Here is a 27,465-nt window from a genome sequence, read left to right as displayed (position 1 = left end):
GCTATTGTCACTCTGCAGACTGTAACACCCCGATTACCTGTTCTACCACCAGACGCTATTATCCTTCGGAGAAAGAGCCGCTACCGGTCCAAGAGGAATTGTTATCAATGAAGGCATGTCACCAGGCAACTTCTTATGCTCCGTTTGTTTTCAAAGTCGTGATTTAAGATTTTAACTTTAACTTTAACTCAAAACACTACACAACAAAACACACATTTCAAAAGTCAAATTGGTGGGCCCCATATATTATTAAAATACAATCCCATTATAATTAATTATCTCTACCTTCCATTCATTTTATATTTCAAAAGTCAAACTGGTGGGCCCCATATATTTTTGTCTTCTTCTACAATCACAATCACAATCACAAATTCGTGACTTTAACTCCGAAAACAAACGCATTGTTAGTGTCCCCTTCCCCAGAGAATTTAGGCCGACGCTTGGAGGAGATAGCATTGTCTTCGACTCGGTTAGTCACCATATGATCTTCCAAGTTAACCTCAGGGGTATGAGAGGTTGCGATGATTGCCTCCACTACCGCTCAGACATTTGGTTCTAGCTGATCCACCTCGAACCACATTCGGGTTGTGCAATGGCGGCGGCGGCTTTGGACGAGTTGATCGCACTTGGTTGTTTTTTTGCAACCTGTTGCGATAACCTCGAGACTTGTCGTTCCTGGCTTAGGATCCATAATTTCTTTCTCGGTGGTGGAAAACAACCAATGCTGATGACTTTTTGTGCCATTTTTCACAGATAGCACCAATGTTGGGGTCGTAAAAAATTGGGTTTTTATCACGTGCAAGTCACGTGTCTCGAACTTCCACGAACAACCTACAAAAGGGGAGGATCAAGGAGGAGTCTTGATCTCCCTTTCCGATGCTTAAATGAGAGAGCGTATGAAAAGATAAAGAGAATTTAACTTAGGCTTTAGGCATATCTTAAAGTGTATTTATAGGAGTTCTAAGATTTCGGCATCGGAATATTACAATCTACACAATATATTTGATTACGAATAACATATAGATTTATATTTAGAATATTATTAGATAATATAGAACATATTCATATATGGATTTCTTGAGTGAAAAAATATCACCGAAACGGAGAAGATCGAGGTGGACCTAACTCGGTAAATAGGACCGGTTTTCTGGTCCTAACAGAATGAAAGTGACATTGTCCTGACAAACCATTTTCTTTCATGTCTCAACCTCTTAAAGCAAGAGAAATGTGGTAATTTTTGTTTTTCAATTTTTTTGGGTTTTCATCCAATCACATTTCTCCAGCGAACACCACCATCATTTCTTTTGCTTCAAATTAGTTCAAACGCATTTATCAACCTACAAGCCATAACCGACTCATTTGTAGTTTGTACACCTTTAATATTAAAGCTGCGTCGGATCACTTGCCAGATTCGACCGTATATTAGATGATAAGTCACGCTTTCATCTAACTATACGTTAACCTTATATTGGTTCACCAAAACTTCCCATGGTGAGAGAGCGTAAGCTCGAAACTCTACGTACGCGTTTGTCCTCCAATCAGATTAATTTCGCTTGATAAACTTTGGCATATTTTAGCTAATAACCTAAGGAAAACCTACATCCATACAAAATCTTTCTACAAGCGTTTTACCCCATCTTGCCAATTATGTGTATTCGTACCCTATGGTGAGTAGTTGAGGTTGGGCTGTCATTGTTTTTTCTGCCTAAGTAGTTAATTTGGTCTTATGTCATCGTCACAACTCAAAATGTGCAACCCATTGTTTCAAATTCATGATTATTGGAAAATTAGGATCCCTTTGTTTGCTAATAAATTGAAAATAAAATCTTCACTTGTCGGACAAAACTTTCCTACATACCAACTTGATTCAAGTTGTTCAATACTTATTCTCTTTAAGTAACGTATCGAGTTTGAATATTGTAAATAGAGAAAATTCATGCCGTGAGAACTTTATCCCTTAATGGATCGACTATGCTCGGTTTTGGAATAGTGGGGGTCTATTAGATTCTGGCTATTAGGTGGTACACATTGAAAATAATTTGCTACGTATTTCTAATTTGAAAAAATGGATTTAGGGTACGGAAGCATCCAATAGTAAATAAATTTTGGTAAAACGAAAAAAGAAAGGGTTTCTCTTTTGTAATTAAACGAAATTTTAGAGTCTTTGTTTGGATTTAGCAAAATATCAGGCCGCTGCAGGGCTGAAAGTAACCAATGGCCATTCCGGTGGATGTGGGCCCACTTCACCTGAAGTACGCTCCGACCGGTGACTAGACCCCCACTGTCATAAAGCACGCGTAATTCTGACGCGCCCTCCCGCGCCAACGCAAATATTCGTAAAGATTAGCCTCTCTGCTCCGCCAGTTGATCAAGTTAGTCCCTGTAAGATTATAGTAACGTTTTGAATCGATTCGATCCTTCCATTAACATGTACAATTGACTACAACTTTAGGATAATGTGAATAATCTACACGGAGGAAATAACTCATCTTATTTCATGAATGTACAAGCATGATCAGAAGGAATTTACAGATCAATTAATTACGTAAAGATAATTAATGATGGTTTTCTCGATTTGCACGTTGCCGAATTGTCCAGAGGGTCTATGAATTAATTTGAGTTCATAAAAGGGCATCAAACCAAGCATATTATAAGTGACTACAACGCGATCTTATGATTTATACAACGAATGATACTATAACAAGAAAAGTTTTGAAAAAAGTCTCAACGTGATTGATTCGTCACATAATCAGTCGAGCTTGTTCTCCCACTTAGCTCGTATATAATAACACGAGTTATGATCGATTTCGCCATAAATTTCTAAATTATGAATGAAGTACCAAAAAGATCAGTGGCTTAATTCTACCGACAAGTTACTAATGGGGGCAATATGTTTGTCGGAAGGGATCCCTTTGAGATTGGAGATTGTTATGTCACCACGCGCTCCCACGCGGCGCGTGGGTAGATGCACACTTTCCCGCCACTTCTAAAGGGACCCATTTTCCTTCCTTGAGCTTCAAGTCAATGCATCCATCCCGGCAACTCTTTCAAATTCTCTCCTCCTCTTCTCTCTTTGATCTGCGCAAAGACATTTTGCTTTAATTTTCTCCTTCCGTCCCAGTCCTCGTCTGCTGTTCCTTGCAGGTAATCCATACAATAACAGCTTAAATTTTCGGTACAGGACTTTTCAAGCCGATTTACATTCGGTTGGTATTGGTTTCTTCATCATTTTGGCTACCGCCTTTCGATTTCTTTATATGATTATAGCTGAGTATGTTAACTCAATCCTTTATTAGTAAGTCTTACAATTTTCCGGAGTTTAATGTACGATTGCCTTTTTATTTGGATATTTTTTCGATTTCCTTTGTTCTATGTTCTAAGCGAGTAGAAAAGCTCATCCTTCCGTTGCTTTTCCCTTTCATGCACAACTTTCAGGTTCAAACTTGTCTTCCCCTTCTTCTTCAATGATTTGGATCTGGAGGTCAGTGAGACGGAAGCGTGTGGCAGTTATGTCTTCACAAATGTAGTGGAAGATCTAGGTGCAGAGCTTCCTAGCGGTCGTTAATCGTTCAAGTCACGGTTAGTTCTTTGATTCGATCTGATTCGAAGGAAGATCTTTATCGAACCTGCATTGCTTTATACATGAATGAAAATGCTTGTCAACAATGACAAATTGATGATATGGTCAATCAAGCTTATTAGAGAAGCCGAAATAAAGTGGTTTTATGATGATAACTTTGAGATATGCAAAGACTAGATGAAAGCAGTTTTCATTTGGAAATTCAATATGGACTGAAACGTCCGCTACTCATGCAATTATGTCTAATTCAGGAAATCGAAGAACCGAAATATTGCGTTTTTTTCAATCAATTTGTTGATTTTCAATTGAATACTTGATGTTTGATATAGATTAGATACTTTGGTTACTCCACTGCAACAACTTGGCCAAAAACTCAGCAGACAGCAACGATGGTTCTTGGTCAGAAGACAGTTACTAGGAACAGTAAAAGGCCCTCTGTTCAACTCGAGTATGTAATCCATATTCAGGACATCAAACCTTGGCCTCCATCACCCCTACTCCGGTCCCTGCGCTCAGTCCTGATTCACTGGGAGAATGGTGAACGGAGTTCCGGGTCTACAAGGTCTGTCACACCCAATCCCGGTTCTGTTCCCAATGATGGAAAGATAGAATTCAATGAGTCCTTTAGACTACCAGTGACCCTTCTGAGAGATATGTCAGTTAGAACAGGAAATGCCATTACATTCCAGAAGAACTTCCTAGCATTTAACCTGTACGAACCTCGAAGAGACAATATCCTCAAAGGACAGCTGATAGCAACCGCAATAATAGATTTAGCCAATTACGGAGTCGTGGATGAGCCTTTGAGTGTAAGTGCTTTGCTAAACTGCAAGAGGAGCTTCAGGAACATGGCTCAGCCATTTTTGCACATCAGGATTCAGCCTATTGAGAAGGGTCGAGCACATTCCTCGTCATGTGGGAGTGCCTCAATAGAGCTGTCAGCAGGAGAGCATGATGGTGAATCTATTTCAGCCTCATTGATTGAAGAATATGCAGAGGAAGCAGAGATAGCCTCTTTTACCGAAGACGATAATTCTTCTTTACCTCCCATGAAGTCCAATGGAAGCTCACCTATCCAAAATGAGCAGGTACTCTTTCCCCATATGCTCTTCTTACGGTTCTTATATCCGATCATCCTTCAGCCAGGATAAGAATCAGGATTTCTATGCCGTTGTTCAGGTCAAAAGGGAACTCTGGATCTTCTCAGGAACTGATGCAACTAACCTGGAGGACACTGCTGCAGTGGATAAAAGTGCAATTGAGAAAGGCTACCTTCTAGAAGAAAAACAATCTATAGAAGATGATGGACTAAACATAATCTCAACTGATAACTCTGTAGAACAAGGTCTCCCAGGGGATGGTGCATTTTCCTTCAGCTGGGAGAGTTTCAATTTGAAGGACAATCATCACATGGATGATGTGTCCACTGGGTCACCATTGGATACTGTTAGGACAAATGGATATGGAAGTCATAAACCCCTTGTGGGAGAAAGACATCCATGGGGAGCAAAAAACAATAGATACAACGAAAGAAAAGAAGCTACACTGTATCCCAAGGATCGAACAGGCACAGTAACCAATGCCAAAGTCCAACAGTTGCAGCACAGAATTCAAGGGCTGAAAGGAGAGTTGAGAGAAGCTGCTGCGCTCGAGATTTCACTTTTTGCAGTCATTGCAGAGCATGGATGTTCCAGCGCCAAGTTGCATGCTCCAGCTCGGCGCCTTTCCCGATTCTATCATCATGCTTGCAGAGAACTTTCTCAACAGAGGAGAGCTAGTGCAGCTAGGAGTGCTCTTTCCGGATTAGTATTGGTGGCAAAAGCTTCTGGGAATGATGTCCCAAGGTGCTTATTTCTATCACTACTTCCTGTTGATTTTATATGGTAAATCTTTGTTTTGGAGGACAGGTCAAATTTTTTCTTTGTTTTTGAGAGAAAATACTGACCAAATTTCATCTTTTGTACTGTTTTTACTTTATCAGCACTCTCATGCTTCTTGTTCTATGATGCAGGTTAACTTATTGGCTGTCAAATTGTGCTGTGCTGAGAGCGACTTTAAGCTGGACAGTCACGGAGGGAAATTTTGTTCATCCATCTTCAAATGGGAAGGAATCTTTTCTGGGCAAGAGGGCAAACAAAAGTAATGGAAAAGTTCCTGGCTGGGATGATCTCCATGCTTTCATAGGTGGACTCGAAAATATTGAAGCTTGGATATTCTCCCGAGTGGTCGAGTCTATCTGGTGGCAGGTAAGACTTGAATATGTCTTCATTCGCATGTGAGAATATTGCGGTCATAGATCTGATTTAAACTCCCGTTTCTTTTAACAGATTGTGATTCCACATATGCAATCTGCTTCCGAGAAAGCAAGCAACGGAGGCAAGCAGTCTCGTGAAGCTTGGGCAGAGGACCAAATGCAAGCTCACGTTTCATTCAAACACTGGAAGAAAGTCTTTAAGGAGGCCCGTGAGAGGCTTTGTCCTGCTAAAGCGGGAGGGCAAACTTGTGGCTGCTTGCCTGTGCTTGCTAGATTGGTATATCTTCTTTGTCTTATCATATGTTTGATTTCTTTCTGTTTCACCACAAATGTTCGCTACCATTGTGCTCATTGAAGAATATAACGAACATATATAGTTCTTGCGTAGATCATGGAGCAGTGTGTAGCAAGGTTAGATGTGGCCATGTTCAATGCTGTTCTCCGCAAATCTGGTGATGAGATCCCAACCGATCCACAGTCTGATCCCATCGGTGAGTCCAAGGTTCTCCCTATCCCAGTAGGAAAGTTGAGCTTCAAAGCAGGGGCGCAACTGAAGAATGTGGTAAGAAAGGTCCATTTAAGTCATTACTTCTTTTCGGTTTTCGGTAATAACTTTAACTCCACTTGACAAGAATCAAGCGGCCACTTATAAGAATCATAAAATATTTGTGTACTTAAGTGACAGATTATTCCCATTGTTTTACATCTTGTCCATTCAATGGAACCAAATATAGAAGTGTCATCTCGATTTCACCTGATCTTCGCTATTCTGTTTCCTCTTCTGTTCTGATTTCCTGTTTTCAGATTGGAAACTGGTCTAGGTGGCTCACTGATCATTTTGGTGTTGACGACGGGGACTTAACTGAAGATGGGAATGGAAATCTCAGCAAATATGAAAGCCAAGAAAAAACATCTAAGCCGTTCCATCTCTTAAATGCATTGAGCGATCTGATGATGCTGCCAAAAGACTTGCTTCTGAGCGGATCTGTGAGAAAGGAGGTCTACTTCTAGAATCCTGACTTGCCATTTCCTATCAGCAATCATGTCAGTTTATATGCCTTATCGAGCACATTTCCTTCTCTCCTCAGGTATGCCCGACATTCGGTGCACCATTGATCAAGAGGGCCTTAGAGAATTTTGTCCCAGATGAGTTTTGCCCCAATCCTGTTCCAAAAGCAGTGCTCGAAGCATTGGCATCTGAGGTTAGCCCTTACTGATCTGTTATCTACTCATATTCGAGTTGAATCGACTATCTCACTCATTTGCAACATATTAGTTAAATAGGATTAAGCTCAAATTCGCGTACATCTGGAGCTGCTCATTAGCAATATATCCTATGCATATTGCTGTAATTTCAACATCTTAAAGACAGAGAATTCTTCTTATAACGATCAACTTTGATTAGCCATGTCCCGATTCCCTTCCATGTACGTATCCTCAATGGAGCTTGATGCGGAATAATCAGGCCGCCTCTAACAGAGATGTGCACTATGTGTAGGAAACTACGAACTTGTTGGCATGCTCACCGCAAAAAGCACCTCTAAGTCGGAGTCCATACGAATTCTCACATTTCAGCCTCGATTTCTGCAGGAAAATCATTTGGATGGTGAGGAGCATTCGTTCACGAGCTACCCCTGCATTGCAGCTCCCCCTGTTTATTCACCCCTTTCAGCAGCTTCCATATCGGGAACTCTCACTGATGATTTCCAAAGCGAACCCCGACTGAGAAAGAGCAGGTCAATTTTGCTCACAAAAGAACAGAACAGTGATGATGAACTCGATGAACTGATCTCGCCATTAGCCTCAGTCCTCGTCGATGGGTCCCTATCTTCGCCGACTTCAACTATCCCTAGTTCGATCTTGAAAGGAAATGGTGTCGGGATTGCTCTCAGATACGAGCTACTTCGGGATATTTGGATGGACAGCTAGTAGCTCATGTCATGGGCATTATACAAGTGTACATGGGCAGGCATGATACAGACGAATAAAAAAATACTGAAATGTAGCATTTCTTTTTCGAGCCAACCATATGTCCTCAGTCTATCGGGTTGATAATGGTCCATACTCAAGTGTTGGCTTACCCTAGTCGCGAAGTTCTTCCGGTGGGCCGGTAGCACCTCGTATTTTTTTGTCCTGTTTTTGATGTTTCAATAATGATTACTCTGAGAATTGTGTCAATGGAATTATAAACAAAAGCAAAAGAAAAATGCTTCGAGTGTTTACATAAAGAATATAAAGATTGTCAATGGAACTCGTTCCGGGGTGCAACTTCTTTGATGTGAATGAAATGTCTCAATTATAATCGATCGCAACCCATGTGTATCACCACGGGAGCTCCGGCTCAAGAATGGAATGAATTGATCGGTTGGTAGCAGCTCCCAGGTTACTAAAGTTGAGATATATAAGACATACGTGACTAATTAACTTAGCATGTGATAATTCTGGATGATACAAAATATCTCAATCTCGACCTACGTTGTAATAATCGAACTCTTTACACTTCACACATCACTGAACATATTGAACTATTTGCTGTATTCTATTTTAACCTTCTTCTAATTATTATTATTATTTTTTTGGGTAAATGTCATAACCCTGGGGGACCGTTGAAAATATTTGGGCTTGGTTTAATACGTAACTTCTATAATTACATGAACATAAAAGGGAAACTGAAGATCATTCGCCGGAAATCACCAAAATATATACACACACACACACACACACACACACACATATATATATATATATCATACACCGCAGAAAAAAAAAAAAGAAGACAAGTGAAGATCCCGATATAAATTCCCGCTCACCTTAGGCTCAAACTAGCATCTCTTGTAAAAAGTTCACTCTACTAGTTACTTAAAAGATTAAGTATCGTCATGATTTGATTTAAGCGGTTAGGTACTTGTCTCTAAGTAAGGTCTCATATTTGAATTATGTGAATGAAAAAAATTCCATAATTGGGAGAATTTTACCTTATAGTGGACAGATGTAGCTCAATCTGAATTAATCGGGGTCCGTTAGGATGCCGAACACTATAGTACTCATTGAAAAAGTAGAAAAATTGAGCAGATCAATGAAAAGAAATGGAAAATAAAGGTTTTTCTTTTTTAACGCACCACATGACATCTAGAAGCCAAATCAGCCTACACTAATTCAAGTTTGAGCCTAACTCATCAAGTGGGGTGTGGCTGAACCAATCAGAATGTAACAAATGAGTAAATAGTGTTAAGGAGATCGATTATAATTTACTAATTTCGATAATCCGATTAATTCTTTATTGTGAAGTATATAGAATATATAGAATCATTTAAGATGTTCTTGGAAAAGGCTTCTTTTTCCTCTTTCCCTCTAATGAGATTATTAATTATTTACACTAGATTTCCCTTACCTTTTTAACGTCTCGTTTACCCGAAAAAGGAAAAGGAAAGGGAAATAACGGTACCTTGTCTGGTCAAAATCATTTGACATCTGAGTACTTGCATCTTGTCAGATGGTTATCAGTATGTTAACTAATTGCTGATTATTGTATATAATGTCATGTTCCTGCACACTGAGGCAAACGAGTAAATGGCCTTGTAATTACATGAGTAGCGGGCTGTTATTTTTATATAATGAAAGAATTTCATTTGTTCCTCCTTGCTACGTCACTTTGAGGAAGGATTATTTAGTATTTTTCTCCTGAGGCAGAGATGCCCCGTCGATAGTTAAAATTTATCAGATAGAATCGAACTTATTCTGACCTTAAACTACTAAGCTCTGGTAACTCCAAGAAATTATATAATTCGAAGCATCTGTGATTTTTACAGTCTAACTGATCACTGACTATTTACGCTGCAGTTTTACTGCAACATTAAAGCAAAGATGAAACACTGTCAAAGGCTAAAGTTTACATAATGGAATCGACTCTGAATATAAATTACACTGCTCCCAAAAGTCCAAGAAATCGTATGAGGTCTTAGGATAGTCTATTTGGTCACGGCTATTTATACTGCAAGTCTAATTAGAGAGATTTCATTCTCGAAAGTTGACGTATAAATGATAAAACTAATTCTGACTGAAAACTACACTACTTCGATAACTCCCAAGAAATTATATAAAGCTATGAGCATTTCTCATTTGATACTATCATATAATCATTTTGTTTACCAACTTGCATACCTATTAAGTTTTTGTAGTAGATTAGTACCAAAATAGTGAGGCATAAGAAATTACCATTTGAAGGTGTAGTTTTACTATATAAAAGTTGCAGGTCCCAACTTTTAATTCAATATGTTTATGGATGTGGAGGAGTGAATTAAACATTCCCTATAGTTCTTGCAAGCAAACATATGATCGATTGTTGGTTATGAATGTTTGGATTTGTTGTCAGTTCAGCTTTTGATTATGGTACATTATGCATTTAATTTGTTTATATTTTTCCCCTTCAATTTCTAGATAGAGACAGTTAATCCTTTCTCATTTTTCTCGTACCAAAGGCGGAAGTGAGATGAAAATTTCCATCTCTAGTTAGAGAAAGAAAACTCCGTATCTTTCCATCCTCTAAAGACGGAAACAAAGACGGAAATTTTAGTCTCGAAGTTAGAGACAAGAAACTCCATCTATGATCTATCTACCGTCCCTCTAGAGATAGAAACATAGACGAAAATTTTTGTCTCAAAGTTAGAGACGTAAAAGCCGTCTCCCTTCCCATCTCTACAGATATGGAAATTGAGAGGAATTTTCTCATCTCTAATTTGAGATAGAAAACTTCGTATCAGATTCCGTCTCACGAGAGACGGGAATTGAGATGAAAATTTCCGTCTCTAATTGTTGAGACAGGTTGTTTCGTCTGTGCTCGTCTCAATGTCACAGACGATGGTCAAGATAGAAATGTCCGTCTCAAATAAAGAGATGGCAATTTCTGTCTCAAAAAATCCGTCTTTACGCATTGTGAGACGGACTTTTCCGTCCCAAATTTTGCTACGGGGACTTTTGAGACGTAGTGGTTGAGATGAAAAATGTCGTCTCTATAACGTGTAGGGACAGAGTTGTTTGTCTCTATGGGGCTGAATTCATGTAGTGCTTGTTTGTTACTAGCCAACCATAATGAACTCCGGCATATCCCCTTGGATTCATTACTAGCTCAAATTGATCCTCAAATAGTTCGACTCGAATTTGGGATATCATCCTAGCCATTGGTTGGATATTGAGCACTTCAATATTGAAACAGTCCATCATCATGAGGATGAACATGTTCCTCACATAAGCTGGATTCATCGATGCACGAACTTGAATGGGGTGCACCGCAGGGTTGGCAAGCTTAAGTTCAGCTTGGATTGGTCCAGAATCTCGGTCCTTGGAAACCACGTCCTCTTGCCTCGTTTAGCTAGTATGGCTTACGAGGAAGAAGTGATGTCCCTTGTCATCTATCCACGCAATTGATTTCTTAGAGACGATGCTAACATCATACATTGCCTTTTCAATGAAATAAAAAACATGGAGTTTTTGGTCTCAAGGAGCATTCGAATCCTGCAACTTTCGGCTCAGAAACGGCGTTGGATGAGCCGAACCATTGTTGCAGAGAATTCGTCCCCGTTGCAGTTTTCATAGAAAAGAACTTGAGTAGGAGTGCTGCTATTCAAGATGTCGGCATAAGGCCCTGAAAAGTGCACTTGAGGCTCCACTGATGACTCGTCGTCGGCCTTCAGGCTCTGGACTTGGAGAGCAATAACAACCATTCCCTTGTCGATTGGGTTTGAAGTAATGATTTCCGAAATGCAAGAATACAAAGTTTCGTTAAAATTGGAGGTTTAAATCTTTAAGAAAAAAGAAAAGAAAAAAGAACATAATATCTATAATCTATAAATTAAGCTAAAGGAGAGTTTCTAAGAGAAACTCTCCTTTAGCCATGTGTGATTCTAAGGTAATTTCTAATAAAATATGATAGACTTCAATCTCTTTTGGGTATATTGCATCATATAACTTAACGTTGTCAGATATTTTTGAATCTATCTTAACGTCGATTTTTTGCCTGAGGCATTCCAACATTGCTAATACGATGTCACCATCTAGCCCCAAAAGATAATTGATGAAACAAAAATAGCAATGTCGGGATATCTAATTCAAAAAAACGATGTTGAGATAGATCTAAGAATACCTATCAACGTTAGGTTATATGGTGTAATAAACCCATCTCTTTTCATAAAGACAATGAATATAGATTAGGTTGTGGGGCCTTTAAGAGAACATGTCCTTATTCTTAAATACGTAATTTATATGTATATTATATTTGTCTCAATAAACTTATTATATTCTCAGTAATACAAACATTTAGATACGCATAAAATATTTTAGTAGTTTTTTCACTAAAAATATATTTCCAAAAAATAATATATTATTTATATTTATATTTTTTTAAAGGATCGCATATTACTTATAAAAGATAGATCAAATTTTCTACTTTTATTTGAATTATTATTTATTTTTAATTATCTAAATTTCACAATCTCTCATAAGAAATCCTTTTATATAAAACTAACATATTATTTATCATATATATTTACTCATGCGTAATACACCTTTATATTCTCTTTAATTACTCGAATTTTTTTAAGAAAATAAATATATCCTTAAATGCACACACGTAATTTATGATTATAAGATAATGTAATTTTTGACAATGTAACATTAATAAAATAAATAACACCTAAAATTTTTTTTCTAGGCTCGTGCATCGCACGTGTGAATAACCTAGTATATATTTATTATGCAGAAACACATGTAATAACCAATTTGAATCTACTAAGAGGAAAATTTTGGAAAAATGAAATCTGAAATTATGATTTATTCTCCCTTAGGTCTCTAGTTCAATATGTTAAGATTGATCAAGTTAAACTTGAACAATCAACATCGTGAGAGCTGAAAAAAAAGAAGGAGAAAATGGAAACGCAAAATAAAAACAAGGACAATAAGAAGCCCATTCTTCAATTCACATCAATTTATACTCACAACTTGAAATGGATAGGCTCGAAAATTGTTTGAAATGTCTACCTACCACGATTCTCCATCCCATTTATTCTTTTTCATGATTGCTTTCCTTCTAAGACGATCGATTCCAAGCATCTGCAGTCTCACAGTAAAAGTAATACTATAATTTGTCATGGAATATGGCTTCCGTAGTATATCATACATGGGCTGCCATTGAAATATTTCCTTCATTTAAATCAAGCTTTCGTGAAGTGGAACGAGGCAGAATTTGATCTTTTTGGTAAATTTTGGCTTTACATCCTGATACCGAACTATGGTTTAAAACAACGCTTAATGCAGAAGGTATATAGACATTAATTCACATATACAGAAAGATATTGAGGTTTCGCGCATAACGTGCAAGAATAGCAAAGAGCACGGAAATCACAAATATTCCTGCAAATATAAAGCAATTAATATTGACAAAGCTAATTAAGGAGGTTTTTCCTGAAATTAGTCAGGAAGTATCAAATGTATACACGGTATCAAAGAGCTTACAGGTCTGTCTTCTAGAGATACTCTAGCCAATAGTCGTCCATCAGTTTCCAGATTCATCGAGGTGGCGTCTGCATGACAGCATACTACTTACACCATTAGTAAATGACATGCCGTTGATGCCTCTGACAGCCTATAGTGATCTGCTTGATAGAAGCGATATGCCGTGTGAAGGCATCCATACGCTGGTCATCAGATATTATAATCCTGCAGGAGATAAGCTTGGCTGGTACCCATGTGAAAGCAATGAGAGACGCCATTATTCACTTGCCCTCATTTATGGATGCTCCAGGGAGTGGAAGAAAGGAGCGGGTGCCATTGCCTTGTCCTGCATCTCCACGTTTCCCTCATATTAAGTTGTTGGAGATATACGATCATCAGGAACTGAAGTATCTACTCACCCCTTCAGCGAGCAGCTACCTTTGAAATCTAAAGCGCAAAATTAATTGTCCGGTACCGCAACAAATTGGGAGGCATCACGATCACAGCTGCAGAATCAGAACTTTTACTGTGGGCATTTGCAAACTGGAAAGATATCTTCGTGACCCTATGCGACCAAATGAGGACAGGGGTGAGGCCCCATTTGCTGCCTTGTTCCCAAACGCTTCAGACGATAACGGAGGAACGGTGCGAGCAAATGGAAAAATTGCAATGTGCAGTTGGTTGTGCTAAGCTTAATTTCTGTTACTATCACTCGTCATGGAATGACGTGGCGGCCTTAGAAGATTACTGACTCCTGATTCTTTGTAACACTTTCACGGTGGAAGGATGTCGTGGAAGCATATGGGCGCCTTTCATCTTTCCTCTTTCTCAAGGAGATCACCGCGGATCGTCAACGGGGGGGGGGGGGGGGGGGGGGGGGGGGGGGGGGGGGGGGGGGGGGGGGGATCACTGCAATGGGAGCAACCTGACGTCAAGGCCCAACCTTTTCCCAGTTCACCTTCAAGAACACCCCTGCTGTTAACCATACAGGTTTGATTCTCAGAAAAACAAATATTGGTCCCTCCTCCTTGCACCCTCGTGTTTCTTGTTAGGATTAATGGACGACCATTTGTTTTCGTTGAAGCTGCAGGGCCCCAATTCGAAGTCCATCTGATTCGTGGCTGTGCCTCTCCTTCTACACAGCGAGTAGCAGGATTCAGTGGGTTTTCTTGCAGCCAAACGAGAGCGAGGGAACATTGTGGGTGCGAGTGGAGTTTGCTGGCAATGTTTCGTGCAGGCCGCGGTGACTTCTATGTCGTAGGGATTGTTTCAGCAGGTGTTTCTGATTTTTCGCATCATTTTGGCTGGTGTCCTCATTTGGTGGTTTTCCTTCAAATCTCCTGGTTTCGACCGGCATTGTCCCTCCTCTTTGTTATGTCCAAAAAGCAAATGGAGGAACAGTATAACGATCAATCGGAAAATGTTGGCACCACGTACCGTAAATAGTCTCTCCTCTCTATTTTCCAGTCCAATATCGGTTCGGCGAGTAGCTTTGAGAATAGAAGGGGGAGGAGGCGGTACTTGTGATGATGGAAGTCTGGAGGTAATCTAAAAAGCATTCTAGATTATGGATGATTTGAACAAGATCGGTCCATTCAAGTATGTAGCTCGAAACCAAAATTCAATAAATGGATCATGGACATGTTGTCTTGCGGAGCAAACCGCAAACCGAGACACATAAAATTCAATGGACCGACAAGTTATTCTTCTACTAAAAAAGGAAAGAAGAGGCGGATGAGCAAAATATTGATATATGAACAGTACCAATAGTTGATGGGTTACACAAGCTGGGAGTTCATTTTTCTCAAGATCCTCAAACTACATCACAAAAACCAAGGGCGAATTCTTTCTCATTGGAGAAAGTAAGCCTCCACACCAGACAAAATTGGGACATTCGCCACAATGAGAAGCACAAAAACTCGATCTATCAAACCTCGTATCTATTTACTATACGCCGCGCTGCAAACGAATAAGTAAGATGAGCCATAAGACGACCCCAAATGGAATGCTGCTCAGGCGGTTAACTTCTGGGGGGAAGAATCGACGACATTCATGTGCTGAAGATGTAGTGCAGCCAAAAGTCCTTTCCAGGTTTCTCCAGGTCCACTGGCAACATGAAAGTTGAGGAGCTTCTTTTGCTTATTGTAGTAATCTTCCAACAGTTTGCTCTGCAAACAGAGAAAAATCTTCGATTAACAAACCAGCTTTTCCCCTCAATTTGCTAAGATATATCATGAAGTACAGAGAGCTCTGTGCTAAATCCATAATCCATAAGACAAAATCGGGGTTAACATCACGGCATTTATGTAAATATGCAGCAAAAGGTCAGTTTTTTAGAAGAAAGAGAAAGGGTTAGTCATGCTCTGAAGCAGAAAATCGGATGAATATGCAGAACCCATTTTTGTTTGATTGACACCAAGTTATCAAAATTTATCATCAAACACATAAATCAGAGGCATGAGCTGAAAAGTTCAGGAATTCAAACATTACAAAGTATAGATTGAGCTCGCTTTCAAATTTCAAATCAAACAAATACGTGATTCTCACCTGCTCAGCATAAAAGGCGAACTTCTCCTTCCAGGCAAGATCGGTAGAAATCATTTGTTCACCCTGTGGTGTCAATCTATGACTCAGAGTAGTCTTGTGCAAGCTTGTGGATTCCTCTTTGCACTTGAAATTCAGCACTAGATCAATATCAGCAATCTGGTCAAGGATCTCCTGCAAAACGGTCCAATATCGACAAATCAGCTGTCGATGTTAAGATTCTCCAAAATTACAGTAAACTTCGGCATTGATCCAGCTAAATAACAGGGCCACATTGATTTAAAGAATATCCTACTTAATAAGCTTTCAATGAGTTTAGAATCATGTTTGTTTCCCGTGTCAAAGCGGGGGCATATGCCTCCATGTTAGCATAACGAGATATACAGCAGTAACGAAAGGCGAATGACACTTCAAGAACATTGCACATACAGCTTGGATCATCGTTCTGGGAAGACCCTCCAGGATGAATCCCGCTTCGCCTCGATAGTATCCTTCCTCCAATCTCTTCGATAACAGCGCAAAGATCACGTCCTGGGGAACCAGCTGGCTCTCATTCACTGCGCTCGCAATCTACTCAAACAGAATTAGCAGTAAATATGTAAGCCATGAAAAATCGAAAAAGCTACGACAGCAAGAAGCCAAGAACATATAGATACACAACACGAACGTTCTCATCAATCAATTTGCGACTTTCTGCTCCACATTCAATAAATTCCTCAATACGAAAAAATACTACGACATGATCAACCACGCCGTACTTTTCTCAGAGAAGGAAAAATCCTTCAGGGGAGAACATCACGAAGAAGAAAATGCGATGAATTCGAGAATCAACGAAACCTGCTTGTAGAGAGAAGAGCGAGGGCTGAGCTCCTGCCGGACGAGCGATCCCATGGATATATGCGGGACTTCGAGAAGCTTCGCCAGCCTCTCCGCGTAGAGGTGCTTGTTAGCACCCCTGTCTCCCATGATCACCCACTGCACTCCCCTCCCCGGGACCAGCCGCTCCGTCCCAAGCCTTGGCTGGGGTCCCCGGCCCCGCTCCTCCTCCTCGTCCGAGTAAGAGTCGAAGTAGTAGTCGTCGCACTGGACCGCGGCCGCCGATCCGAACGCTCTGGAGGGGAGCAGGCCAAAGCGGCGCATGGGCGAGGCCACGGCGGAGAGGTGGCGGCTCAGTCCGGCCATGGCGGCGGCAAGGAACCAAGCGAGGGTTTATGAGAGAAAAGGTTGAGAGGTTTTTGATGAGGAATCGCGTCCGGGGAAATATTTTGCGGGTAATTTGCCGTTATGCCACCGAGTGTTAAACCATTATTACTATAGGAGGGCTCCGGGTCCCGCGGTGACGCGTGGCAATTCCTTAATGGCTGAGGGTGATCCAGTGCGCGTGAAACTACGGGAATCCAGTGCACCTCGTCTGCCGTGCAGCCAACGATCGGACTTTGACTAGAAGGCTGGAGGATTAGGATAGGACCGACCGTGGACGATTATGACTCAAGAAGGTCACTTTTTTTTGGATTGGAACTCGGGAGGCGCCATAAAAAGGTAGGGCTGGGATGGCACGGGACTCGTGCCGTCCACAAGCGTTGGGCAGTTGAGGGCTTAGATCTTGACACGTGAGCCAAGAAAAACGGCGGAGAGGGCCGCAACTGCGAGGTTAATATATTCACAGATTGATTCAGATGGATCGACACCTCTTTTTTCTTTTATGAAATTTTGGATTTGAGTCTTGTTAATATTAAAATTGACTATCGTAAAGGAGCTGATCTTTCTCTAATATAATTTAATTATATATTATTATATTTTTAAATATCGAGCAATATTGAAAGAAAAAAAATAGATTTTGCAAAGATATAATTGGAAAAAATCAAAACCATTTCGCCACATCCTATATGATATTTTCAGGGGAAAGTGCCAGGTAGTCCCCCTTACAAGTTTCTCCACAAACTCTTTTGAAAAAGTATTTCAAAAACAAAAGAAGGAAAATGTCAATATAAGAATGATTATGAGTGGTACTGTTAGCAAAATTGTATTTCATGTAAGTGAACATTACGGAATTCGGAATTCACTATAAATACCTCACTGTTTAAATAATACTGGACAAGATTGGTATATCCCATGAACTCACGAAAATGAAGATAGCAATCATGCGATTATATCCCATCAATTGTTGCTCGTTATTACTATAAGGGACATGTATCTTCTTGATCGTGCATGCATAACGACACAAGATTGGTGTTTCGAATTACCGTGTTGTACCGCGCGCGTGTATGCATTCATGGTAATGGTGACTGAAAGTTCAGTATGCATATATATACATATATTGCGATTTATTAATCTCGATTGGGGTCCTTCCTATGACCTCAATGATACCAATGTGACTTTAGCATGAACACGCGTAATATTGCTAGAGAGGTATATACTACCTCAAGAGACCTCTATAGTATGGTGGCGTGATCGAGTTGAGTAGACTAGTTAAAGATGAGTAAACGGTTAATAACATCGAATAATTTTTCTTTCTCTGTTTTTTTTTTCCTTGTAATTCTTTTTCCATTTTTCTGTTCTCATCCGTTAGTTTTGACGGATATGGTCCGTAACAGAAGTTCAGGTGATGAATTCTTCCACGTACGAATTACGATGGAGTTGAAGGGGTGAATTACCATAGATTCTAAATTGCAGTGTGGGGCAATCATGCATAATTGCACATATTGCTTATATTAATCATAAAGAACCAAAACATATATCAAATCCGTCATGCTAAACGCCGAGCGAATTCTAGAAATGGTACGTAAAGTTTAGCACCACCGTAGTAAAATCCTTTCGAGACGTATGCACCGCCTGACATGGGCTTTATAGGGGAAAATAGATGATAAGAATGCAATTGCATTGCGCTTCATTGACCGCGTAAAATTTAGTTGTCATGTTAGCCACATGAATTTTAGGACGCCATTTATTTTCTTGAGCATCTAATATATACGGTATCATTTTATACATATGCCAATTGGAAAAATACAAACTATGAGACAAACTGACAAACAGCAGAGAACGGAAGTTTCTGCACATCAGTTAGGGCCAGAAGACTCGTGAGTTGGTCGAAATATGCTTGGATCTTCGTAATTGGTGGCTTTTGGACATTTTAAGACGTTGGACCACAGATACGTTGCGGACGTTCTTCCTCATATGGAATTAAGAGCTCTCATGGGCGCTTTTCCGATCGAACGAATACGTGTTCGACGCAATGACAAGCGTATATATGCAGCAGGTTATTGCGTTATTCTTTTTTCTGGGTGTAATTGTGGGAGGCTGATAACGCGCTAAGGGATTGAAGAATATATGGCAACGAATTCTGGAATAAATGAGGTTAGTCCAGAACTTTCTGGACAATATAGCCCCAAAATTTTTGTGGTCATAGAAAGTTCTGGAATTCCATCGGTCTGACCGAATGCCAAAAGCAACCAAATATGGGAATTTGCAATTCCCCTTCTAATAAAAAAACATGCCAAAGACCCTTCCAATATTGGCTTTAACCGGATGAATAAATTGCACAACTTTGGCTGCTAATTAACAGGCTGCAGTTTCGTTTTTTGTGATAGAACTATTCATACACTTTATTAATTATAATTAATAATTTTATTTTGTTGTACTATATACATAAATCTCGATTGTAATCGAAAAAAAGTAGATTCTCCTTAAATTTTGATTGAATTTTTTCGATTAAAAGAGAGATTCATGAATTAAAAGAAAATAAAAATCTTAATAATTAATAAATAGGCACATGTAATTCCGGACGAAAATCAAACTTAAGACCTATAGGATAGAAAGTAAGCAATGCAACTGCCCTACTAAAATTTATATAATTCACCGATTTTTGATGAAATTTCTTATTTTCGACTCCTTATGCTCGTCAAATTCCCTTCTTATCAGCCCCTGAAGTTCCGCTTCCCCTCGATTCAAATCCGGAGTCCGTCTTCGGAGCTTTTGTCTTGTAGTTCTCGTTTGTCAACGAAAGTGCAATATTAATTAAAATAAACAGGCCTGAGGAGTATTTTATTATCTTTTTCTCGTGGCCAAAACAGTTATGACGGTTGGGTTGGGGTTGACCGCCTACTTCTAGAACAATTGGAAAAAGTTACTCCGCCGTCAAAGTCTTCACGGCGCCCCTCTCCCGTTCCCCGTTGCTTCCGAGGACTCCACCCCGCACGACGTTAAAGGGCAGAATTTTCCCATTGATTGACGGCTCATCGTACCTTATTGTTCAGCCGGTCAACCCACGTTACGCGGCATTCCATTGCGTTATATATATCTTCATCAGTCTTCTCCCCTTCATTTGCCTCTTAGCTATAATTCTCCCTCAATCCCCTACAACTTTCACTAGATCTTGTCACCAGCTTACCGATATCGAGCAAACGGAGGCCTGTCAGTTCCATTTCGGTCTTGAAAGTACGTATCTTGCCCCCCGCAGAGTACACGGGGCCGTTAGACGTATTTATCTTCGTATATGAGGCTCCTCCCCCTTCGTTAATTTGTGCCTCTAGGTTCTCTCTCTGTCTCCCTTTAGCATTCACTAGATCGTGTCAGCTTACCGATATCGAGCGACCGAATTCTTGTCTAGTTCCAGTCCTCCTTGGTCTCGAAAAGTACGTCTTTTGCATATAATCCTCATTCTGTGGAGTACACGGGGTATGTTAAAAATATAGCTTCGAGTCATTGCGTTCTGTAGTACGTTCCTGCATGCGCAGCTCCCTCTCGTGCGAATCTTATAGAATATATACTAGAAAAATTTATATATTATAGGGGTGTATATATTTGTTTAAAAGACAAATTCTCAGTTTCGATTGACGGCAAGGGGGTGGGTGGGAAAAGAGGTCTGCTCTTTTCATCAGCTTGATGGTTGCGTCGCTAAATTCTAGTGCCCCGAGAGTTTCGACATACAAGGCAATGGACGTGTTAAAGCAGAAGTATGAGCGTGTGTTCACTCACTTTGACGGGAACAGAGATGGGAGGATTTCGCCTTCGGAGCTCCAGCACTGCATCACTGCCATCGGGGGTGAGCTTTCTCTGGCCGAGGCAGCAGCTGCAGTGGTGTCGCTGGACATGGATGGGGACGGGCTGCTAGGGTTCGAGGACTTCGTGAAGTTCGTGGAAGGAGGAGGGGAGGAAGAGAAGGCGAACGACCTGAGGGAGGCCTTCAAGATGTACGAGATGGACGGGTGTGGGTGTATCACGCCGAAGAGCTTGCGGAGGATGCTCAGTCGATTAGGGGACTCCAGGACGGTTGATGAGTGCAAGGTGATGATTTCTAGGTTCGATTTGAATGGGGACGGGGTGCTCAATTTTGATGAGTTTATGGTCATGATGTCATGAATCGATTTCCATATATACACATGTATGTACATTGAATTGAACTATTACTATACAAAGTAAAGTAGATATATTTGTTCTTTTTTTTCTTGTCTTGATCGTACATTCTTCATTTATAGGACTCAAACCTGAGACATTAATGGAAAAAAGTGCTAAAAACACTCGAACCAATCCACAATAATTAGTTGACATAACATTCTTTGAGATGTTAATAATGTACAATGCAGCGACTTTAGAGTTTATTCATGCACCAAACGACATAATCGAAAGAGGGAGGACATCCACACGTACTCTGTAATCCGGAACCACCCTCGAAGACTATGTTCAAGTGTGATCACTAGTTCTCCTTTGAAGGCCAACTCAGGCAACTGTCTCAGAATCTGGAACCACGAGCTTTATAGTCAGGTCCCTGACTCGATTGATGAACGGAACAGCAGCTTTCAATCCAAAAGATGATGACCGGAAAAAAGAAAGCTTAGCAAATGGTATGCAGATATAGAGACTAAATAAAGAGAGATTAGCACGAAGACAATGGATACCAAGGAGAAATAACTACGGATGAATGAATATTAAGTAGGAATTGAAGGGACAGCAACAATGATATTAAGTAGCTAGGAAGCTGAAGAAGTATGTGAACGATCAAATGATGTCTGTCTTACCAAGATTTAGGTGATGCCCATATTTAATCCGTCACTTGTACGTACGGTTGAAGGAGGTCCCTTGTGTTGGAATGGTCCCATTCGAGCGATTCCCATCAGTTTGCATCTCCTTTCTTTAAGATAATCCGTCGAAGAGAAGGGGGACCGAGGGGAATTTGTCCATTTGGAAGAGGATCCGCATGGACTGGAATCCTTTTAAGCTTTTGACATTTATATATCTCGAGACTGGGACAAATGGTCTGATTTAGAAAAATGGTCTGATTTATATATCTCGAGACTGGAATCCTTTTGGATGTCCACTAGACGGCAAAGTGCTTGCACATCGTACAACACCAACAACTAGAGACTGGGAAAAATGGTCTGATTTAGAAAATAGGCTGAAGGCAATGAGTTAAAGCATCCTATGCCTTTGCATCTGGCGATAGAACATTTCTTCAGGGCCCTGAAAGTTTCTACCAGCAAGGACGACAAATCTATCAAACTCCTCATGCAGTCAAGTTCTCTCATTTCCGATACATCGACATCTTTTGGGAGCAGAACTTTCTCTCTAACTTGGTATCTCCAAGTCACCACCCTGCGGCATCTGCAAGTGGATGTTCTCTCTTTAAAGACACATATGCCAAATCTGGAAGTGGATGTTCCCTTCTGTGAGACTGTGAAGCAGTTCCCTCTTTAAAGACACTCCTTCCGTGAGATCCTTCACCCAGTTCATTCTGTCAATGCATAAAAGTCTCAAGGAGATTAGACAACACTAAATTCTTCCTTGCAGCTCAAGGCAATATCACTTCAGAGTATGTTCAACATGTTCCATTATTTATCCTGCAATGTGCAGGAGACACTGCTTCAAATCGTAGCTGAACTTCAGCGATCTGAAAACCTCATCTCCATGCATTCCGGATCAAATTTTGGTTCTCTTAGCTCTCCCAATGCATTTTTCCACTCGTGAATATCCTCTATCCCTCTCATAGTTCTTGATAATATTGTGATCCCGAGTGGTAGACCGCCACATTCATTTGCAACAGACTTGGCAATCTTTTCAACATCACAAGGGAGAGGAACTCGACGATCAAGATTTTTCTCAAACATTCTTCCTTTGAGGGAGGCTCCATGCTGATTATTTCATGGCATCCCATTTGTTGGCAAATGTTCCATGAACGAAATGTCAAAATCAATTTTCATCCGTTGAACTTGAGATCTATTCCTATCTCTTCTCTAAGGAATAACAGTTCCATACCTCGTCTAGGATGAGAATCACTCTCTCTTGACAAGCTGCGTGATAGCTTTGCAGCTATTCTCTTCCCTTCCTCCTCGTGTGATAGCTTCAACTGACGGCAATGAGCGATATCACTCTGCAATTTGTGAATACTGCATTCTTGTGATACAGTGACCCAACAAACATGGTTGAACAAGCCAGTTTCCTTCAAGAGTTGATTACGAATATGCATGGCGAGAGTGGTCTTACCCACTCCTCCCATTCCACAAATGCCGATACTTGTGTTAACAATTCAATTTCTCCAGTCTCCACCACCTCAATCACAAGCCCCTTGGAGAATGCACTTCGCTCAAGGAGCTGCTCCACTTCTTTCATCTGTTCATCCACACGATTAACCAACTGCATTCGTGAGAGGATTCTTGCTTCTGCTACTTCCCTTTCTGCATTATGAACTTCATCTTGCACGCGCTGAGCATGCGTCAGCCAAGTTTCTACCTTTGTCCTCCTTTTCTTTCCGAGTACCGACTCTGCATATTCTAGTCCTGCATTTATGTCTGCTGTTCAGCTGGTCAATGCCTCTAACTTCCGTTTGAGTGTCTCCACTCTCCCTCTGAGGCCGTTATGACTGTAACGGGCTATCGCATCGCTGGATGCACTACCTGCTTCCATGAGATCCTTCACCCAGTTCATCCTGCCAATGCATAGAAGTCCCAAGGAGATTAGATAACACTAAATTCTTCCTTGCAGCTCAAGGCAATATCACTTCAGAGTATGTTCAACATGCTCCATTATTTATCATTAGACACAGGGAAAATGTACGGATCTTTCCTCTGTCATGTCCTTGCAGGAAGTCAAATGAAACACAAAATTTGTCGTAAATGTGGTCGGGATGGCACTGTAATCTGTCTATGTGAAGAAAACTAAAGATCCGACTAGGGGTCTTACCTGATTGAGGTGACTGATGCTAGCGCCGCTGAGAAAATTAACTGCAATCTAGCGACAAGAATGGGGTCCGGAGAGGAAGGAAAGTGATGAGTTTAAGACAGTCTGTTCTGCTTTCTTAGTATAATCCGAATAGTCTTTGGTCACACCGTCATTGCCGCCGCGGAAGGCGGCTAAATGAATTAAAAAGAAGAAAAAGCCACTGCTGATTTAATAAATTAAGCTAAAGAAGCCAAAGGACATGTAAGAAAGGACCCTTACGTCAAGATTCTGCTGTGTGAAGAGATGCGTTGCACAAGGAGTAATATGATGTCTCTATTAGCAAATAAAGCATAATCTGATCTCTTTTAATTGGACAACCAATGACAAAATAATAATGGTACTTGAAAAGAAATAAATACTGAAGAATGCAAATTCGTTATAGATGTATTAAAAAAAGAAATAAAAGAAATTATTAAGACTTGGTTTGGTTTTCTATTTGATATGGGCCTTTATAAGGAAACATGATAAAAAATCATTCCGGACAAAAGAAGTATTTATTTTGGAGCCTTTTTCTAAAGGCTTTTGCATAAAATTACTGTTTTTTTTTTCCAATTACTGAGACAAGGGCCAAATAAATTTTTATTTCCCCGTCACAAAGAAGAAAATAGATATGTGAGAAAAATATAGGGATATAAAAATAATATAAGCGTACAAAAAGTTCCACTGAAAAATGATTGAGTCCATCGCTTCTTAATCTTAGATCAGAGGATGATGTCTTACATCAAGTCATCTAATTAATTTCTTGCATAAAATTATTGTTGTATAGTGGCAAAGTGATACCAAAAATAAATTTTAATGCTGAAATAAAGTGTCTTTTTCTCAGTTTATTAGATAGATAAATTTTACATTATATATCTTTTTAGGCTGAAATAATATTGAAGAGTTTACATTCACATTTTATCTTGTCTTATACTATTATTTTAGAAGAAAACTTCATTTTTGTAACCACCACAACTTTTTTGAAATTAAACTATATTATATGTACGAATTTTATCATATATACAAACTTTGTTATTTGAAGTCAAAGCTTTTTAAAATAAGCCATCTTGATTTTGCACAAAAGACGCGAGTTAGTGTGTGCAAAAGGGCTGGTGTAATTTTATGAACATAGATTGATTCAAGCGGTTCGGCACTTATTCCCCTTAAATAATGTATCGGGTTCGAGTCTTATAAATTGAGAAAATCTATACCGGAAGAGTTTTACCCTTTAGTGGGGCTGACCTGACTCGAACTTGATTAGTCGAAGCCCTTTGAACTTTTGGATACCAGGGTACTCGTCGGAAGGGCTAGCGTAACTTATCCATATTAATATATTGCCAAGAAAAAGAAAAAAAAATCCATATAAATCAGCCCAATTAGTCACTATAATTACAAAAAAAAGGAAAAAGAATTTACCGAAAGTAATGTTAGAAACCCTTAAAACTGCAACAATCTTTATTTAACAAATCAACAACAATACTAAACCTTCTAAAATTTTAAAACTTTAGGTTATTAAATTGCTTGCGTTCCTTAAATGCATTTTTGACATCCAAAAATATTTTGTATTCGATACAAAGTTCCAATTTTAGAATTCTATCGAGAGATGCCTTAGCTATGCCATAATTACCTAGGAGATTAAACTAATTAATTAGAGAAGAATGTCACATCAATAAGTGTGATTACAGTACAGAATGCGAAAAAGTTAAGGTTTTCCTTTCTTTCGTTCTAAGTACTATATATATTTGAATATTATTTTAGATAGTTTGCCATCTTTCCAATGTCTAGTGCTTTCGTCATTAGTTAACCAGCTAGCTGTTTTGCTGCAAAAGATAAAAACAGATGACGAGGTAATTGCGTCTATATATGATGTCTATCTGATTCATCAAAACGTAAATTGACTTCTCAACGACATAAAGACTAGACTCTAATTATTAGTGGGAAGGAGTATGGATCCCACACATGTTGGAAAGCAAAGACAAATATCAGTAATCTGTTATATCTATTATATATATGCAAAGCAGACAAATGGAGTCCATAGAGTCGTATTTTGAAACTCTTAGCTCCTGATTAAACATCGGACATTCTCAGCTTGTGATAACATGACTGCTCGGTAGCTCGTTTTTTTATATTACCACCGCCTATACTTCCCGCTAATACAGGTTCACCTTTCTCTCTTCTTTGTACTGGTGCTTCCCCATAATACAGAATCTATAGTGAATCTGGTTGACATCACTTTTTTTTTTTTCCAAAACCGAGGAGAAAGGAAGCAGCTGACTCATTTCTTGGTAAATGTTTCGTACCTTCTGTTACCCCTTCTTTAAGCATGAAGAAATTAAGTGTAATGAATGCCTTTCAGGGAAGTTGTTCTTGCTTGATAAGAGGAATTCATAGTAATGACCTCCAATTTTCCAAACAAACCCTGCATATAAAGTCTATAATAAAACAGTGAATCTTCATGGGCGGCCATCTACAATTAACAAATAAATGAATCTCGAGGCCAGCCTGAAAGAAAGGGGAAAAAAAAATGAAATTAGCCACAAGTTCCTGTAAGCATCCCAATTGATGAAGCCTATACGTTTTGCAGGTGATATTTGGTGTGTTCTTGCTATCGTGTAGCATCATGCAAATCAAAGGACGGAGGCCTTCCATTGTAATCTGAGATGATTCCAAGTAAGCGAAGGTGGCGCACACCGTTTCGAAGTAATCTCATAGCAACTAAGCTGATGTTTTTGCTTCACTTAAGCTCAGCCCTGTCATTTTTCTTCTCAAATTGTATTATTAGTTGTTAAATATAAAGCTTACTTGCTATGTTTGAGTCTCGAATTGTGAACGGTTGGTTTGCATGATGCATACTTTTTAGTATTTTGATTGGCCTCTTCCCTCATCGAGCTGCTCGATCCTGTGTTGCAAGGCTGTTTGTGCCGTCTTTGCCTGTCCTCTATTGTTTTAGCTGTGAATATCCATTTGCTTATCTTGATGAATGGCTACAGAATTTCAGATGGAGCTGCAGAATCTGTTTACTATCCCCACCCTTTCATATATCTTTTCTTCCCAAACAAGGAAGCAGCTTAACCTGACTTCCTCCTCCTTTTTCATCCCCTCACCTATTATTGTTTTGGTTCACAATTCTCTTTCTTGGGTTGAATACCTCCTCTTCCTCGCCAGACCAACAAATTGATGCTAATAGATTGGGAATCTTCCGTTTCAGCTCTGCATGCTTCAAGCCTGCTGGATCCAATCGTCTGCTTAACGTGGTAGCACTAGAAGATTCATTATCAACTGGATTATGCTACGATCTTATGGCAAGATACTCATGGTACTCGGAGTTGTCTTTTCTTGGCATAGCAGGACTGCAAATTATGATCCTTCCATTCTAATTAATGTTTCAAATACAAGTTCAAAGAGAAAAGAC

General features: G+C 39.7%; 3 protein-coding genes across 6 annotated transcripts; 2 read left to right on the top strand and 1 right to left on the bottom strand.

Moving 5' to 3' along the window:
- Positions 1 to 3,017: 3,017 nt before the first annotated feature.
- Positions 3,018 to 8,085, top strand: LOC116212618. 4 transcript variants are annotated; one of them, XM_031547240.1, is made up of 10 exons: positions 3,018 to 3,144; positions 3,436 to 3,579; positions 3,915 to 4,668; positions 4,760 to 5,424; positions 5,592 to 5,826; positions 5,908 to 6,111; positions 6,223 to 6,396; positions 6,639 to 6,833; positions 6,923 to 7,036; positions 7,425 to 8,085. In XM_031547240.1, exons 3-10 carry the CDS (start codon positions 3,970 to 3,972, stop codon positions 7,761 to 7,763), a joined length of 2,625 nt encoding a protein of 874 aa, XP_031403100.1. In that variant the 5' UTR covers positions 3,018 to 3,144; positions 3,436 to 3,579; positions 3,915 to 3,969; the 3' UTR covers positions 7,764 to 8,085. The 4 variants fall into 4 exon arrangements, with proteins under 4 accessions (XP_031403100.1, XP_031403098.1, XP_031403101.1 ...); XM_031547238.1 differs by having other exon boundaries at positions 3,910 to 4,668; XM_031547241.1 differs by having other exon boundaries at positions 3,910 to 4,668; positions 7,333 to 8,085.
- Positions 8,086 to 15,051: 6,966 nt separating this feature from the next.
- LOC116215276 (probable adenylate kinase 7, mitochondrial) lies at positions 15,052 to 17,152 on the bottom strand. Its single transcript, XM_031550920.1, has 4 exons — positions 16,701 to 17,152; positions 16,293 to 16,433; positions 15,867 to 16,037; positions 15,052 to 15,487 (listed from the first exon to the last, which is right to left on the bottom strand). The coding sequence occupies exons 1-4, from the start codon at positions 17,043 to 17,045 to the stop codon at positions 15,332 to 15,334; spliced, it is 813 nt and encodes a 270-aa protein (XP_031406780.1). The 5' UTR covers positions 17,046 to 17,152; the 3' UTR covers positions 15,052 to 15,331.
- A 3,044-nt stretch (positions 17,153 to 20,196) lies between these two features.
- LOC116215277 (putative calcium-binding protein CML19) lies at positions 20,197 to 21,303 on the top strand. Its single transcript, XM_031550921.1, has one exon. It carries the CDS (start codon positions 20,745 to 20,747, stop codon positions 21,219 to 21,221), a length of 477 nt encoding a protein of 158 aa, XP_031406781.1. The 5' UTR covers positions 20,197 to 20,744; the 3' UTR covers positions 21,222 to 21,303.
- The last annotated feature ends 6,162 nt before the right edge of the window (positions 21,304 to 27,465 follow it).

Source organism: Punica granatum, chromosome 7 (assembly GCF_007655135.1).
Source record: "Punica granatum isolate Tunisia-2019 chromosome 7, ASM765513v2, whole genome shotgun sequence".
In the NCBI taxonomy this organism is placed as follows: Eukaryota; Viridiplantae; Streptophyta; class Magnoliopsida; order Myrtales; family Lythraceae; genus Punica; species Punica granatum.
The sequence above is the reverse complement of the archived record's forward strand: the minus strand, read 5'-3'. Positions and strand labels throughout refer to the sequence as shown.

Bases quoted from the DNA above. Each gene is read 5' to 3' on its own strand.
- LOC116212618 (XM_031547240.1), top strand. From the start codon at position 3,970: ATGGTTCTTGGTCAGAAGACAGTTACTAGGAACAGTAAAAGGCCCTCT. The intron at 4,669-4,759 runs GTACTCTTTCCC...GCCGTTGTTCAG, and splicing joins CACCTATCCAAAATGAGCAG to GTCAAAAGGGAACTCTGGAT. The intron at 7,037-7,424 runs GTTAGCCCTTAC...CGATTTCTGCAG, and splicing joins TCGAAGCATTGGCATCTGAG to GAAAATCATTTGGATGGTGA.
- LOC116215276 (XM_031550920.1), bottom strand. From the start codon at position 17,045: ATGGCCGGACTGAGCCGCCACCTCTCCGCCGTGGCCTCGCCCATGCGC. The intron at 16,434-16,700 runs GTTTCGTTGATT...CTGTTTGAGTAG, and splicing joins GCTCTTCTCTCTACAAGCAG to ATTGCGAGCGCAGTGAATGA. The intron at 16,038-16,292 runs GTATGTGCAATG...ACCGTTTTGCAG, and splicing joins CCAGAACGATGATCCAAGCT to GAGATCCTTGACCAGATTGC.
- LOC116215277 (XM_031550921.1), top strand. From the start codon at position 20,745: ATGGTTGCGTCGCTAAATTCTAGTGCCCCGAGAGTTTCGACATACAAG.